Source organism: Rhinolophus ferrumequinum, chromosome 15 (genome assembly GCF_004115265.2).
Source record: "Rhinolophus ferrumequinum isolate MPI-CBG mRhiFer1 chromosome 15, mRhiFer1_v1.p, whole genome shotgun sequence".
In the NCBI taxonomy this organism is placed as follows: Eukaryota; Metazoa; Chordata; class Mammalia; order Chiroptera; family Rhinolophidae; genus Rhinolophus; species Rhinolophus ferrumequinum.
The window spans coordinates 37,644,503-37,660,742 of NC_046298.1; the positions used below are offsets into that span (position 1 = coordinate 37,644,503).

General features: G+C 49.4%; 1 protein-coding gene across 1 annotated transcript in view; it reads left to right on the forward strand.

Annotated features, from left to right (window-relative positions):
- Window positions 1–16,240, forward strand: part of SIPA1L3 (signal induced proliferation associated 1 like 3) — a 218,799-nt gene that overhangs the window by 172,506 nt on the left and 30,053 nt on the right. The window contains 4 exon segments of the mRNA XM_033127388.1: window positions 7,606–7,660; window positions 7,663–7,731; window positions 12,251–12,369; window positions 14,479–14,906. Of these exon segments, the coding sequence (XP_032983279.1) occupies window positions 7,606–7,660; window positions 7,663–7,731; window positions 12,251–12,369; window positions 14,479–14,906 (671 nt within the window).

Sequence of the window (16,240 nt, forward strand, 5' to 3'; positions counted from 1 at the left end):
GGTCCAGGGAACGAACTTGGAGAGCCGCTGAACTTAACCATTGTTTGTTTCTAAGCCTCTGCTGTAAAACTGGGGAAAACGTACTCCTTCATCTTCTCGTAGCCACCATTCAGCTTTCATTCAGCAGCGGGTCTCTGGAGCCTTCTGGTTGCCAGGTGCAGGGAGAGATAGTTGAGATACTCCCTTGCCAGAAGCTCCTGTTGTCCCTGCTGCCGACTGTGATGGAGGGTCTTGGGACAATGTCCACTCTGAGGAGCGTTCTGCTAGACTCAGGCCCCGGAGGGAGGAGCACAGCACAGCCCCAGAGGTCTAGGCTGGCTGCCGGAGGAGGTGACATGTGAATGAGGCTTTGAGAGATTAGTAAGTTAGCCGTAGAGAGGAGAGGGAGAAAGTCATTCCAGGCGGAGCAAAGGCCACAGACGTGAGGACGCAGAAGGTGTGGAGAGGGGTGTGATGTGTGGGGCTGTGCGGGGTGGGAGCAGCAGTGGTTGAGGCTGGAAATGGCTCAGTTGGCACAGCGCAGTTAGCTAAGAACAGAGGTGGTGGGGATGGGGTTACTTAGGATGCCAGGGAGTGTGTTTTGTTTTTTTCCCAAAGTCTCGGTGTACCCCCTTTATTATTCTTATTTTTAAACTTTATTTGAAATAATTAATAGATTCACAGGAAGTTGAAAAGAAATGTACAGGGAGCTCCATGCACCCTTCACCCAGGCTCCCCCCCATGTTATAATAACATCTTGCATAACTATCATGTAGTATCAGAGCAATACATTGACGTTGGTGCAGTGCTTAGAGCCTCGTTAGAATGTACCAGTTACACATGTACGTGTGTGAGACAATGCATTTTTGTCATTGTGGCTATTGTGTAACCACTACCACAGGTTCCATCACCACAAAACTCCCTCCTGCTACCCCTTTCTACCCCTTTCTCGCCACACATCGCTCCCTCATCCCTAACCTCTGGCAACCATTAATCTGTTCTGCAGCTCTTTAATTATTGTTGTGTTATGAATATTATATAAAAGGAAGCATATAGTGTGAATCTTTTTCAGATCTTTTTCACTCAGCGCAAGTTCTTTGAGGTTCATCTAAGTGTCGCATGTGTCAGTAGCCAATTCATGACTTTGCCGAGTTATATTCCATGGTGTAGACGTGCCATAGTTGTATCACCATTCCCCACTGAAGGATATTTGGGTAGCTTCTGGGTCTGGCCTATTACAAACATGCCTGAGCATGGATGAAATAAGTTTTTATTTCTCTGTGATAAGAATACCCAAGAATACAATTGCTTGCCAAGATATGAAACAACCTAAATGTGTGTTGACAGATGAATGGATAAAGGGAAAGGTGGTATATATATACAGTGGCATATTATTCAGCTATAAAAAAGGGAAATTCTGCATCTGTGACGGCATGGATGAACGTGGAGGGCATTATGCTAAATAAAATAAGTCAGATAGAGAAAGACAAATGTGTGGTATCACTTATATATGGAATCAAAAAATTAATTCAAACTCAAAAACCGAGAGTAGAATGGTGATTGCCTGGGGCCGGAAAATGGGGAGATTTCGCTCAAGGATACAAAGTGTCCAGTTATGCGATGTTATCTGAGGATCCAATGTACAGCGTGGGGGCTGCAGTTAATAATTCTGTGTTGTACACTTGAAATCTGCTGAGAGAGTAGATCTTAAGCATTCTCTCCCACCCCCTAAAGGTAGATGTGAGATGATAGATGTGTTAATTAACTTGATTGAATCTATACGGATATCAGCTCCTCAAGTTGTACACTTTAAATATGTTAGTTTTGTCAGTTATACCTCAGAGCTGGGAGGGGAGATGATTTTAAGAGTGCTACTTGCTCAGCAAATTGAGAACAGTGTTAATCAGTGAATGGTATGCTGACTAGTCTATATTGCATGTAGAGAAGTGTTTAGGGAGAAAAATACAATTTGCTACTGTGTGGTAGGTCCATTCTAATTTTAAAAGACCCTGCCAAACTATTTTGCAAAGTGGCTGTCACATTTTACATTCGCTCCCGCAGGGTGAGTGATCCTGTTCCTTCTCAGCCTCACCGCCTTTTGGTGTCATCACTGTTTTTCATTTTAGCCATTCTGATAGATGTATAATGGCATCTCATTGTGGTCTTCATTTGCATTTCTCTGATGGCTAATGATGCTGCCATTAATTAACAAGCACATATGTTTTCATGTGCTTATTTGCCAACTGTTATCTCGTCAGTGAAAATGTCTTTTGCCCATTTCCAACTGGATTCATTGTTTTTCAGTGTGGGCAAGGTCTTTGTATATTCCAGATACAATTCCTTTGTCAGATATGTGATCTGCAAATATTTCCTCCAAGTCTTTAGTTTGTCTTTTCATCTTGTTAACAGGGTCTTTTCGCCGGATGAAAATTTTCATTTTGATGAGGTCCAAATTATCATTTTTTTCCTTTCGTAGGTTGTGACATCTAAGAGTTCTTTGCCTAGACCTGGGTTCTAAAGATCTTCTCATGTTTTGTTTTTTTCCTAGAAGTTTTATATTTTACATTTAAGTCCATGATCCGTTTTGAGTTAATTTTCACATAAGGTGAGTGGTTTAGGTTGTGGTTCCATTTCTTGCCTGTGGATGTCCAGTTTGCTCCAGCACCGCTTATTGCAAAGGCTCCCATCTCTTCCATTATGTCACTTTTGCTTCTTAAAGCAAAAATTCCTTGGAAGGGGAAATTAATTGGGCACATTTGCATGGGCTTATTTCTGAGTTCTCTGGTCTGTTCCATGATCTATATGCATGATTTCAGTGCGTGCTCTCAGCAGCTTCACAAGGTGGGTAGTTGAATTATCCCATTTTACAGAGGGAGCTGAGGCTCAGCATCATGAATCCACTTGGTGAAGGTCACACTTCTAAGAAGTGGCAGAATCAGACTGGGGCACGTAGGCCTCTGTGATTACAGGAGGGCTGACCCTGACCCCAGGCTGTCCTGCCTGGTGAAGGACTCTGAGGTCATCCTCCAAATTAGGGTGACATGCGTGGTCCCTGCTGGAGTCCTCCCCACCACACACCCCCCACACACAGTGGCACTTGAGGCTGTGATTTTGTGTTTCGGGCATTGGCATTGACAAGTGGGAAGAGACACTTTTCCTTGGACTCCAGCTCTTTCCAGCCTACCCCTCTCCCTCTCTTCCAGGACTCCAGTGGAGCCTGAATCTGCTCTCTGTGGCCAGATCTCAGTATTTTTTATCTCTGTCAACAGCTGGGTGCCACATTTTGCAAATTCTCCTAGCACACCTCATCCCCAAAAACCCAAAAGTGGCTTTCATGGACAGTCACTAGCCTGCAGTAAAGGCTGGGAGCAGGTCAGTGCGACCTAGTGACCTGTCAACCTCAGCTCCTTTCTTCTTTTCCTGCTGTACAGTTGCCCCATGGCATCCTGGAGCCCATGTCACCCAAGCCAGACATTCCGGCCTACCCTGGACATTTCCCCCTTAGGACTGCTCTGTCTCCTGCCGTCTTCTCCAGTGGGCTGCTACTTGCTGAATTCATTAAACTTTCAGGAAAGCAAAGGCCCTCATAGACAAAACCTGTCTTGGGGCCCATCTTCAATTGTCCCTTATCAGGCGTGTGAGTGTGGGCAAGTGATTTCCCCTTTCTGCACCTCAGTTTGCTCACATGTACAATGTCTGTCTCTGAGCAGTGTTGAGAACATTCAGGGAGGGCAACCCTCGCGAGCACTTGGAACTGTGCCCGGCACATCGTCAGTGCTCTGTGAGGGTCATGACTGTCACCGCTGAGTGTGGCGTATGTGCCGGCAGCTGGGGTAAGGAGGCTGGCAGCTGCTGTCCCTGCCCTCGGGAGTTTGCCACCCTGGTGTACAAGATGAGCACGCCACCAAACTCAATACAGAGCGATAGGACATAATCACATGCCCAGCTCAGCAAGCCTGCAGGACTGGACTGGACCCTAGACTTCTGCTCATCAGACTACCTGATTGGCTTTGATTATTTTCATGTTTTTCAGGTCCACGAAGAGTGCTATATCGGTTAGGAGGCATTTGACTACAAGTGACAGAAAACCTACCTAGGAAGGCAGGAATCATGCAGGGGATTTATCATCATATAAAATGTTCAGAAATAGGGTAGCTCTAGGGCTGGTTAGTTCTGCAACAAGGTCCTCAGGGACCTGCTCCACTCATGACCCATAATGGTTACTGTGGCCCCAAGTACAACCAGTTCCCTGCAGAAAAGGGAAGAGCTTCTCTTTGTTAAGAGTGAAGAAACCGGATCACTTGCCCACCCCTGAACCAACCCCTGACAAGGTCATATTGGACCCGCAAGACTATCTTAAACTGTCAGGATTTACTCAAGTTACGTGGCGGAGGGATGGCTGCCACAGGACAAGGATGATGATGGTTGTTGGGGTGGCAGCCAGCAATGGATACATTATCGGTCCACCCTTTTACCCGATCATCCCGTAATTCACCCATCCATCAGTGTAGATTGACAGACAGCACGCAGGAGCCTTCTGTCAATCTCCTAGTAAGAACCTCAGAAGAGACACTCACATTCACCTCTGTCTTGTTAACTTTCCTCTATGGCTAAGTGCGAAGCTCAAGGTTAGCGTCCCAGGAGCCCAACCTGCTGATCTTAAGGCAACCCCCACCTTGGCTTACCCAGGCTCAGTCAGTCTGTCCAGCTTTTGTCTGCAGAAACTGCAGCTAATTAGTTCCTCCCAAACCCTTTAGCTTTAAAGTGATTTCCTCTTTTAAGAAAAGATAAGAGTACTTTAAATTTTCCCAGATGAAATTGAGATATATTTGACCTCTTTCTGGGGATTTTTATCCAGAGCTGTGCATGGTGAGATGCTGGAATGTCCTGATTTCCAATCAACTTGACCGGATGTGGCAGTGATAGAAATGGCCCTGCATGGGACATATTCAGCACCCCAAAGAATGGTCAGCATAGGTCCGTCAGTTTGCACTGGGATTATTACATGAGTGGACAAAGTACAGGTTGTCTTTATTCAGGACAGTTGCTGAGAAATGAAGCATGGTAAATATGTTCCTCTAAAGATGGATCCGTTAGGATTAGGTTTAGCTTCATAATACAGAAAACAGTGATTTAGATGAGATAGTTTCTTTCTTTCTCCCACATTATCAGAGACCCAGGCTCCTCTTCACCAATGCTCTGCCATCTTTGGCCTGTTGTCTGCTGGTCTTAAAGTGACTGCTGGAGCTTCAGCCTTAAAGAGATGTTGAGGTGGAGGCACCCACAGCATACCTCCAGAGATTTCCTGGAATTCACACGCAGTACTTTTATCTCATTGACCAGAACTGTAAGGGAGCCTGGGAAATGTAGTCTGCCCACTTGTATCTTCCACTTTCCTCTGACTGACCTCAGCCACTGCTGACATTTTCCTTTAGTGCTTGGGATTTTATACAGACACTTTGAGAAAATGGAATAAAAACATCCACACTTCAATTTCCAGCTATGATGGAGCCACATTTTACCAGGGGGTTGGCTGGCTGCTAAGTCAGCCAGCATGGTGAAGATGTCTTCTGCTTTTTATTGTTTTGGCTCTGTCTTCCTTTCCTGGGGACGTTAGAGGTCAAGGTCTGTGAGGGCAGGGATAATATGTACTGTCTGGGCAGGTGAGTAGAGTTGAGTTTTCAGAAAGTCCAATGCGCCTCTGAAGCAGCCCGCTGCTGCCCTGGAGACGTTGAAGCCTAGGGGTTTGGAGTTGGTCTTTGCAGAGACAACCCTGGCTTTGTGCCAGCAAGGTGGCCCTGGAGAAGTCAGTTAACTCCTCTTTTGGGTGTTGAGGGTCCCAGTTTATCACCCTTCCAAGTTGCCGAATGGGGGAATCACAGTATCAGTTTGATGAATGGAGGCTCAATAACTCCCCAGAGTACAGTGCCTGTGTTAGTGGGGTGCTTCTGGCTGCAAGTAACCGAAATTCTGCTGGTTCAGACACTGTAGGAATTTGTTACATCACAGAAAATGAGGCTCAGAGGCAAGACAGGCTCCGGGGGTGGTAATTCAGCATCTTGACAACATGATCAAGGGCGCAGTTTCTTCTGCCTCTTCTCCACCATCAGCAATGGCTTCATCCTCAGGCTGATGGTGAGAGGGCAACAGCGGCTCATGGTGGTCTGTAGACTCAGGAATGCCTGGATGAAGAAGAGAGGCCGTCTTCCCTCATCACCTCTCTTATGAGCAAGAGCCTTTTCCCAGGAGCCCCCTCTGCCGACTTCTCCCATTTCGGTCAGGTTATGCTAGGTAACAAAATCTCAGTGACTTAATCAACAAAGCGTTATTTTGCACCTCCACTGCAGCTCCACTGCCGGTTGGCAGGGGACCTCTCAGGACTCAGGCTGCCCCAAGCAGTCACCATCTATCACTTCCTTCAACTCCACGACAAGAACTAGTCACACAGCCAATCTCAAGGGGCCAGGAAGTGCAGTCCTGCCACATGCTTGCCAGGTGGAGAACCAGAAGTATTTTGTAGCAGTCTTAATAACTCACACCCTCTTATATCTCATTAGCCAAAATTGTGTCATATGCCTGTCCCTGAACCAACCCCAGGCAGGGAGCAGGGTTTCTGCCATGGATGGCTCTGATCTGAGGTGAAACGGACGTTGGGAGGTGCTCACTGGATTTGCTCCAGGCCATAGAGAATGCCGCTCAGGGAGAGCTGCTTTCTGTGTTAAATGTCAGCCCCTGCCTGTGGGTATGCAGAGCCAGCCTCCAGGAGAATCTATCGAGGAGATAACTTTATTTCCTCTTCTGCACAACCCTATGAGGTAGAAATGTCGTTATCACATTTTTCAGATGGGAAAACTGAACTCAACCGATGAGCACTTGCCCAACCAAGGACACGTAGCTAGTAAGGGGTGGAACCTGGGTTTGAGCCCAGATCACCTCATTTTGAAGCCTGAGCCCACATCTTCTCCCCTGCAGCACCTTCCTCCAACAGACAGACGCACACAGAGTTCTGGCCTATTGGCCAGTTGTCCCAACTCATGCTGTGTCGTGTCAACCTCAGGCCGAGTGCTGGGCACCCAGGATGTCATTCAGTCCTATAAGGAATGGCCTACTGTGATCGCCTCTAGACAACTAGGGAAACTGAGGCCCAGGACTCGGAAGGGACTGTACGTGCCTGGGCAAGAGGCAGTGGTGAGGTTTGAACCCCAACCTACCTGGCTGTACACATACTGCCTTATCCTGCTCTTCTCCACTAGAGAGAAAGGGAGCCCAAGACAGGCCTGGGGTTGGGGTGCTGCTGACACAGCTCACCCCATCTCACAGCCAATAACAGGACCCCTGAAGAGCCTGTGGGTAGGGCCATTGGCCTAAATGGCTTCTGCCCCTCCGCCCTTGAGGACCCCACCCCACCCTGCACTACCTGCCACCACCAGCTCCTTGGCAACTTCTCAGACAAGGCTCATTCCTGATCCTCAGTTAATAGCACGTTTCCAAACTTACTCATCTAGCCTCCCCTCCACTCGAAGCCTGCCCTGTATTAAAAACTCACTGCAGAGCAAGTCTCAAGATCAGGTGGTTTTGACACACCAACCCTTCACGCTGTACTTGCTTTCTCTCGCCCCTCTGCAGGTATGCGCCGCCCCACACCCACTGCTGTCTTTTGATCCCCACTTTGGCCACGATGGACGTCCAGCGGCGACTCTTCCTCAGGTGGCCTGACCAGCCAGGAGAGCACCATGGAGCGCCAGAAGCCAGGTAGGACACCCCCGCCTCCCGCCCCCAGCCAGCTGTGCCCGCCCTGCCTCACCCTGCCTGCAAGACCTCTCCTTACAGTTTGACGGGTGACACCTCTCCTGCAGATGGATAAAACACAAAAGAAAGCTGTAAGGACCACACGAAGATTAGAGAGGTCACCCAGGAGAGTAGCCGAGGCCAGTGAGCCGGATCCTTCTCCATCCAGACAGGGCATCGGCAGATGGTATCTGTCATTTAGGATTCAGAATATAGAGGTGTGACATGGAGGTGGTGACCGCCAGGGGAAAAAGTTGAAAGGACTAAAGTGGTGCTCTCAGGGAGCAGAACCCGCTGTATTGTTTTCATTACACAGAACCTCCTGTGTTGTTTTTTGACTGTTAACGCATGTACAGCACATGCTGAGAAAAGAGCCCAATCATGAGTGTTCAGCGTGATAACATATTACAAAGTGGACATGTCATATTCCACTCCTGGGGAAGAGACAGAATGTGGCAGCCTCCGAAAGCCCCCAGGCCCTTCCTACTCAGTACCTCCACAGGCCGCCCCGCCCGTCCTGCTTCTCACGCTGGACTTCATCTTCCCTGGTTTGAATTTCATGCAACAGAATATAGACTCATGCTGGATGCACTGTGTGTGTGTGTGTGTGTGTGTGTGTGTGTGTGATTCAATATTATGTTAACAACACAATTTTTGAGTAGTATTTCATTGTATGAATGACCCCCAGTTGAAACGGGTTTATTCAAGTGTAGACGGACTTTTGGGTGGTTCCAGTTGGATCTGCTTAGACTAGCGTAGCTAGGACTGTTCTTGTGTCTGTCTTTTGATGAGCACAGGCTTACCTGTCTGCAGGGCTACACCTAGGAGTGGAATGGCTGGGTCTTATGTTTAACTTTATACGAGACTACCAAACCTTTTCCCAAGGTGACAAACCATTTCATGCGCCCACCAGCGACCTCTGAGAGTTGTAGTGGCTCTATGTTGTCGTCAGCCTTGTCATGTCAGCCATGTGGTGGTAGCGTATTGTGGTTTAACTTGCGTTTTGCCGGTGCCTGATGACACTGAGCATCTTCTCTGTTTATTCTCCTGTAGAGAATGGTTATCACGGGCATATACACTTAGATGAGTATTTTAAACATCATTTCTCATAACAAACTTGTAGCCCCTTTGAAGTCTGAGAACGATCAAATGACGGGGTGAGTCCTAAAGAAATACAATCAATTAAATGTCAGAGAGCGTTGACCTTGGAGGAGGGAGACATGGAGATACCCGCTCAGGGGATGTTTCAGAATTTCCAGGCTGCTCAAGGAATGACCGTGTCGGCGTGTCCCTAGCTCCCCCGGGCACTATGGGATAGGGAAGAGATTGCGTGCCCAGGACTGGCGGCCTGGAGAAGTCCTCGGCGCCCAGCCACATGGTTCCCTTAAACCAGGGAAAATGGTTGAACTTCAGACAAGCAGGTTGCCCTCCCAACCTGCTCTCCTTTTCCTGCAGACATGCCTGATCCTGCCTGTCCCTGCCTGCAAGTCTGTGGTCTTTGCTCCAAGAAGACAGATTTGCTTCTTTTTTTCCCCACCCAGTTCGGAAAAAAAGACCGTGATTTCATTACACCAAAGTATAAAATGGGGAGGAAATTTTTCCAAGGTTCACCGTGGGCCCCAAAATAAGGTGTCACAGAAACTCACAATTGTCCTTCCCTTCCCTCTTCTGTCCCCTAGAGTTTGGTTCCCCTCTCACTTCCTTGGGACCTGTCATAAGTTGACTGACACCTCCTCCCTCTCCCGCCGCTCCATCCCCACACAAATCAGGGCAATCATCACAAAGTCTAGAATGTATTCAGGGCCCAGGAAAAGGTAGTTCCGGGTGGAGGGCGTCAGGCACCACGACACACATGGGGGTTTGCCCAGCGCTTAGCAGATGGCGATAATCACAGCAACAGCAACACGGTTTTGTGTACTTGTTGTGTGCTCCGCACTGCCCTGGGTCCTCCACATTCCCTCCTGTTCTGTCACCTCAGCAGCATACTTCTTACTGCCCCATTTTAGAAATGAGGAAGATGAGGCACACAAAGGTTCTCCCTTGTCTGAGGTCCCTGCTGATAAATGTCATCATTGAGATTTGAACCACAGCTTACTGGGTTCTAGAACCCCTCCTTAACCCTCACTGTCCACAGACAACACCCACAGAGTGTGGACTTTTCTCTAGCCTCAGAGCACGCAGGTTGGACAATTGTCCCCATGGTCACCGGCTGCCCTGAGTCCCTGCCTGGCATAGTTTCAGCATGTCCCTCACACCCAAATCCATGTGTCTCACATGTCCAGCATGTCCAGGGTAAAGCAGGAGAGCCAGAAGGCCACTGGGGGCTGGCCCAAAAGTCCAGTGAAGGGCCCAGGATCGGGACCTGCCAAGGGCAGAGTCAGGGACACTGGGGCAGCCAGCGGGAGAGGAACCTGACCCTTCACTAACGATACACCAGGCTATGTGCCAGATAGGCACTTTCCCTGTGCTGCTTGGAGCTAACAGTCTGGGGGGCAAGACAGACAGTGGACAGGGCACACAGTGATAAGTACTCACCAGTGATGCTACATATCAAGTGGGAGCTAGCACAGCGTTCAGAGAGAGATTGACAGGGTTTGGGAGAATCTCTGCGCAAATCACATTGCAAGCAAGGCTGAAAGAGTGCGGAGGAGCCAGCTGGGAGGAGGGCACTCCAGGGAAAAGGAACAGCCAGTCAAAGACCCTGAGGTAGCTGTGAGTCTGGTGTTGGAGGAACAGTAGGAGGACCGTGTGCCTGGAGGGCCAGTGGGAGTGAAGCCAGGGAGGGCAGGGACAGAACATGTGGTGAGGACTTTGTCTGTTGCTCGGAGTGGATGGGAGCCACCAGGCTCAGTGCAGAGATGGGATGGGATCTGACTCAGGTGCTTACAGGGTCCCTCTTGCTACAGATTCTTGCCAGGTGGGGACAGTGGAGGGGGAGAGATGGGTGGGTAGATACAGTCATTTGAAGGCAGTGTTGACAGAATTTCCTGATGCCTCGATGTGGCTGAAAGAGAAGAGTCAAAGACGATACCGGGTTTTTAGCAGCTGAAAGGATGGAGCGGCCACTTTCCTCAAGCAGGAAAGACTGAGAAATACAGGTTTAGGGGAAGATAAGGAGTTGGCTTTGGCCGTGTTCAGTGGGAGGTACCCAGCAGACGTGTTGTGGACATGTTGTGAGACAGCCATATATACATGTCTGAAGTCAGGGGAGAGGTCCAGAGATGGAAATGCGTGTGTCATCGTGTCATAGATGGTAGTTACGGCTGGATGTGAAGGCCACAGGCTTGGCTCTCCATAGAAATATAGTTTTCCAGTGTGGACTGGCCACCACCCAGGGGACTAGCACCTCCTGGGTATGCGGGATGCTCCAAAAAGGAAAACTGTCTCCAGAGGTGGAGTAGGTGACAAAGTGGCCAGCCTCCATGCTGTCTCGTATCTGTGGTTCCCAAGGGAAAGCCACATGGACAGTGACACCTCTACTGTGCCAGCCAGGCTGCTCTCTGCAGTGCCCCTGAGTGCCCTGCTTACCCCGCCAGGTCCACTTTCCCTGAGCATATATTACAGATATTAATGAGCCTTCCATTGGTGGTAGTCTTTTTATTTTTATTTTTTTAAGGTCAGATGTCCAGTTCAGGCTCGTCGGCTTTGGGAGTTTAGACTAATTGACACCCACACCAGCCATCACGATTTTAAACCTGTTTCACATCTGAACCAGCAATTCCACTTAACAGAATTCTGTCCCAGACACAATCCCACATTTGCTCAAAGTTGTGTGTTTTGGGAAGGCCACAAAAACATTGTGACAAGGAAAAATTGAAAATAACGTAATAGGAAACTGGTTAAATAATTGATGTTCATTCACATGACGGAGTACTGTAGAGCTGTTAAAAATAAGACCTTTATGTTCAGTTATGTGAAGATGTACGAGTATTATGAAGACACACAGCAAAAGCAAGTGTAAGTATATTGTAAAGCGAAAACTTCAGGACAGTGTTTATTATGATTCCATTTTTATTTCACAAAAAAGTGTGTACATTTAACCAACAAAGGATTGCTACCTTGCATATATAAAGACCCCTATACACCAATAAGATAAAAGATAGTCAAGCTTATGGAAAACTGGGTGAAGAATACAAACAAGTAATTTACAAAATAAGAAATCCAAATGGCTAGTAAAGATGAAAATGTGCTCCACCACCCTCAGGGATGACAATGGAGAATTGTTGTAAGGCTTCAGTGAGTTAACTCATGGAAAGCGCTAGAATGGGGCATAGAGTAAGTGCTCAGTACGTAATTCTGTTACTGAGTATTATTAAACCCCAAGATACAAGCTGATGGGGTCATGACCCTCTGTGAGCTGAGCAGACAGTCTGGCAGAGGGATGCCTCCATCAAACCAGATGTTAGGGCTAGATTCTTCCGGTGGACTTGGGCCAGGGCCTGAGTCACCTCTAACTGCTGGTGTGTCTCCTGTCTTCCTACAGAGCCTTTGTGGCATGTGCCCGCCCAGGCCCGGCTCTCAGCCCTGGCTGGAAGCAGCGGGAGCAAGCACGCCTCCAGGCAGGACGCAGCAGGCAAAGATTCCCCCAACAGGCATTCCAAAGTGAGTCTGGGCCCCACCTGCGCCACCCGGGGAGTCTGGGCTGTAGGTGTTGGCTGCTTGGCATGCAGTGACTGCTGTGGGCCCGGAAGCTTCACCTGCCTGGTGTGGCTGTGGGCCTCTGAATGCCACACATGAGCGAGCACCTTTGCCTCCTTCCACTGGAGCAGAGGGACTGAATGCTGGAGTTAGAACCGGCCAGGTACACATCCTGGCTCCAGCCCTCATCAACTGTGTCATCTAGAATAAACCCCTTCAATCTGCTCAAGGCAGTTTCCTCATTACTACATCGGTCATTGTAGGTGTCTTCAGCAACTCGGGCTGCTGTAACAAAAATCCTATAGACTGGGTAGCTTATATACAGCAGAAATGTATTTCTCACAGTTCTATAGGCTGGGAAGTCCAAGATGAAGGTACAGGAAGAGTCAGTGTCTGGTGAGGGCCCACTTCCTGGTTTATAGACAGCCACCTCATCATGTGGTGGAAATGGCAGGGGAGTTCAGTAGGGTTCTTTTATAAGGGTATAAATATACATAGAGATTTTATAATCCTATTTATGAGATACATATAAACAGGTAAATATGTATGAGGATTATAAAATCCCATTCATGAGGGTTCTACCCGCATGACCATGTAATCGCCTCCCAAAGGCCTGACCTAATACCATCACACTGGGGATTAGGACTCAACATATGAAGTTTGGGGAACATATTCCGTCTGTGGCAGTAAGTTAACTGCTATAACAGAGTCCCCAAATCTCAGTGACCTCACACAATAGGAGTTTATTTCCTTACATAACAATTCAGTGCAAGTATTCAGTGAGCAGCTTTCCACATGGTGATTCAGGAGCGCACACTCCCTCCCTCTTGTGGCTCCACAAGGCCTCTGAGGTCTTTGCTGGGTCCCTGTCTCCTTTCAGCAGATGGGGGTAGAGGGAGAGAGGTTCAGGTGAGAAGTGTAGCCCAAGCCTGGAAATAGCGTAAATCACTTCCACTTATTGCATTGGCCAAGACTTCCATGTGACTATACCTCACTCTAAGGGAAGCTGGGAAATGTAGTCTGGTGTGCCCAGGAGGCAGAGATAGTTTAGGTGAGCACTTGGCAGTCTGTTCACATCCATTCAGTGGATGTTTGATGAGCACTTACAGTGTGCCAGGCACTGGGGCCACAGGGATGAAGAGAACAGCCCAGCCCCTGTGCTCACAAAGCTGACGTGCCAGTGGGGGCAACAAGCAATAAGCAGATGAACAGATACATCATGTAACTCCAAGAAGTGATCCTTGCTGGGAAAGGAAGACAAAGCACCGTTCAGGGGAAAGAGAGTATCAGGCACTGCTGATTTTAGGGTCCTTGGAGAAGGACTTTGAAGAAGTGACCTTTAAGCCAAGACCTTGGATGAAGTAAGGGGTGATCCATGAAAATATCTGGGGGAAGAGCATTGCAGCTAGAGGGAACAGCACGTGCAAAGGCCCTGAAGTGGGAGTGTGCCTGGCATGCTAGGAGAGCAGCAAGGAGTGATCAAGAGGGAGGGAGAGATGGAGTTAGAGACCAGAACGTGGGACCAGATCACGCAGGGCCTCAGAGGCCCTGTCTCCCTGGGAGACAGGGAGGAGCCTGCTGCCATGGTCCAGCGGGAGGCAATGGTGGATGGAGCCACGGAAGGAAGATAGGTGAGGGGTTCTGGATCTGTTTTGAAGATGCTGGCAATAGGATTTGCTGTTGGACTGGACATGGTGTGAGAGCAAAAGTAGACTCTAGGGTGACTCCACGCTGAAAAGATGGAGGAGCCATTATTAAGACAGGGACAGGCAGATCCAAGAGGGAAGGCCCAGAGCTGAGTTTTAGACTTGCTGAGCTTGAGCTATGGGCTCACAATACATACATAATGTCATTTATCCCTCCGAGCAACCCCATGAGGCAGGGTTATTGTCAACCCCATTTTATAGGTGTGGAAACTGAGGCCCTTGCCCAAGGTCACATGGCCAGTAAGTGAGAGGGCCAGAGTTGCAAGCTGTCTGGCTTCAGGGGTCACACTCGAGCAGAGGGAGGACCCAGGGAGGGCAGCTTGCCCCTGCCCGGGAATCTAGGGATAACAGTCCTCTTGCTTTCCAGGGCGAGCCTCAGTACTCCAGTCACTCCAGCAGCAATACCCTCTCCAGCAACGCATCCAGCAGCCACAGTGACGACCGCTGGTTCGACCCTCTGGACCCTCTGGAACCAGAGCAAGACCCCCTCTCCAAGGGTGGCTCCAGTGACAGCGGCATTGACACCACCCTCTACACCTCCAGCCCCAGCTGCATGTCGCTGGCCAAAGCACCTCGGCCAGCCAAGCCACACAAGCCCCCAGGAACTATTGGCCTTTGTGGGGGTGGGCGCGAGGCTGCTGGCCGGTCCCACCATGCAGACAGGCGGCGGGAGGTCTCACCCGCCCCTGCGGTTTCTGGCCAGAGCAAGGGCTACCGACAGAAGCTGTACAACTCGGGCTCCAGCACCCCCACAGGGCTGGCCGGGGGCAGCCGTGACCCACCAAGGCAGCCCAGGTAAGGCACTGCTCCTCTCCCGGGCCCTGCAGGAAGTCCTGACCCCCTTCTACTTCCCCCACAGTCTTGATGGCAGGGTCCCCTCCCTGGAAACGTGCTCACAGATGTATGGGCTTACACAGTAATTTATTCACAGAATTAGGAGGCTCGTTAGCACCCCCTGCTGCCCATCCCTCAGCCTTCAAGAATCCAGTAGAGAGAGAGAAACCCGACTATCTCATCGTCTCTGGTTTACTCTGACCCTTTGTCTCTTTCCTTCTCCCTCTGCTGAGACCAGTGGTTGCTATGCTTTTTGGGGTCACAGACTGTATCTGTTAGGAGTGCGTTTGGCTGGAGGTAATGGAAACCTGACCCACAGTGGCTTAAACAAATAGAGGCTTAACAGTCCCCTGATGGGAGCTCCAGAGAGGGCAGCTGCCAGGCTGGTACATCAGCTCAGGAAAGGCCTCAAGGCCTGTCTCCCTGAGTCTTCCTGCTCCACCATTCTTATTACACTGGCTGTAACTTCCTGGTCTCTTGATGACTGTGGTGCCCCCAGAGGGCGTGGGGGCAGAAAACAGAGAAAAGATTGCAGCGTGTATGCAGCTCCCTTTCTATGGAGAAAGTAAAAGCTTTCCCAGAAACCCTTTCAGCAAGCAGTGTCACATGACCATTCCAGCTACAAAGAATTCTGGGACATCCCGGTTTAGCCTTCCTGCCAACACAGTGAAGGGCAGTGGTCCCCAGACAGTCCCCTGGAGGGAGCTGTTCAACGCAGAAGCTGGTTCCAACTCTGAGTTTCTTTTTTTCAATCTCCAAAAAGTCATATTTATTATTTTACATTAATATTTTGGAAGTTAAAGAGTTTCTAATTTAGTAAGTCAGGGTAGAGCTTAAGAATAGGCAATTTATAAAAGTTCCCAGTAGATACTGAGCTGCAGGTCCTAGGACCACACTTCGAGAATCCCTGGTAGAGAGGCAAGCAGGGGAGTCAGTGAGGAAGAACAGGTGTTGACGAACCAACAACCTAGAGTTTGAATCACACACTTTGAGTATCTGATGAAAGCCGTGAACCACATCCCAGAAAAATGCAGAGGCAGAAAAAGCGGTATGCAGTCACAGGACTCAGCCTGGTCCATGGGCCCCCTCAGAGATCTGCGGCCCCAGGCAAGGATTACTGAGCTTCCATCCCAGGGGTGGACCCCTTAGGCCACAGCCTCCGTGCCCTGACAGCACCTGAGCAGGGCCAGGCTGGGTTGGGACCCCCATCTGAGGGCCTCACCTCCTTTGGCTTCCCGACGCCTTCACCAGTCTCAGACCCAGGCAGTGGCCTTGGACCTCCTTGACACAGCCCA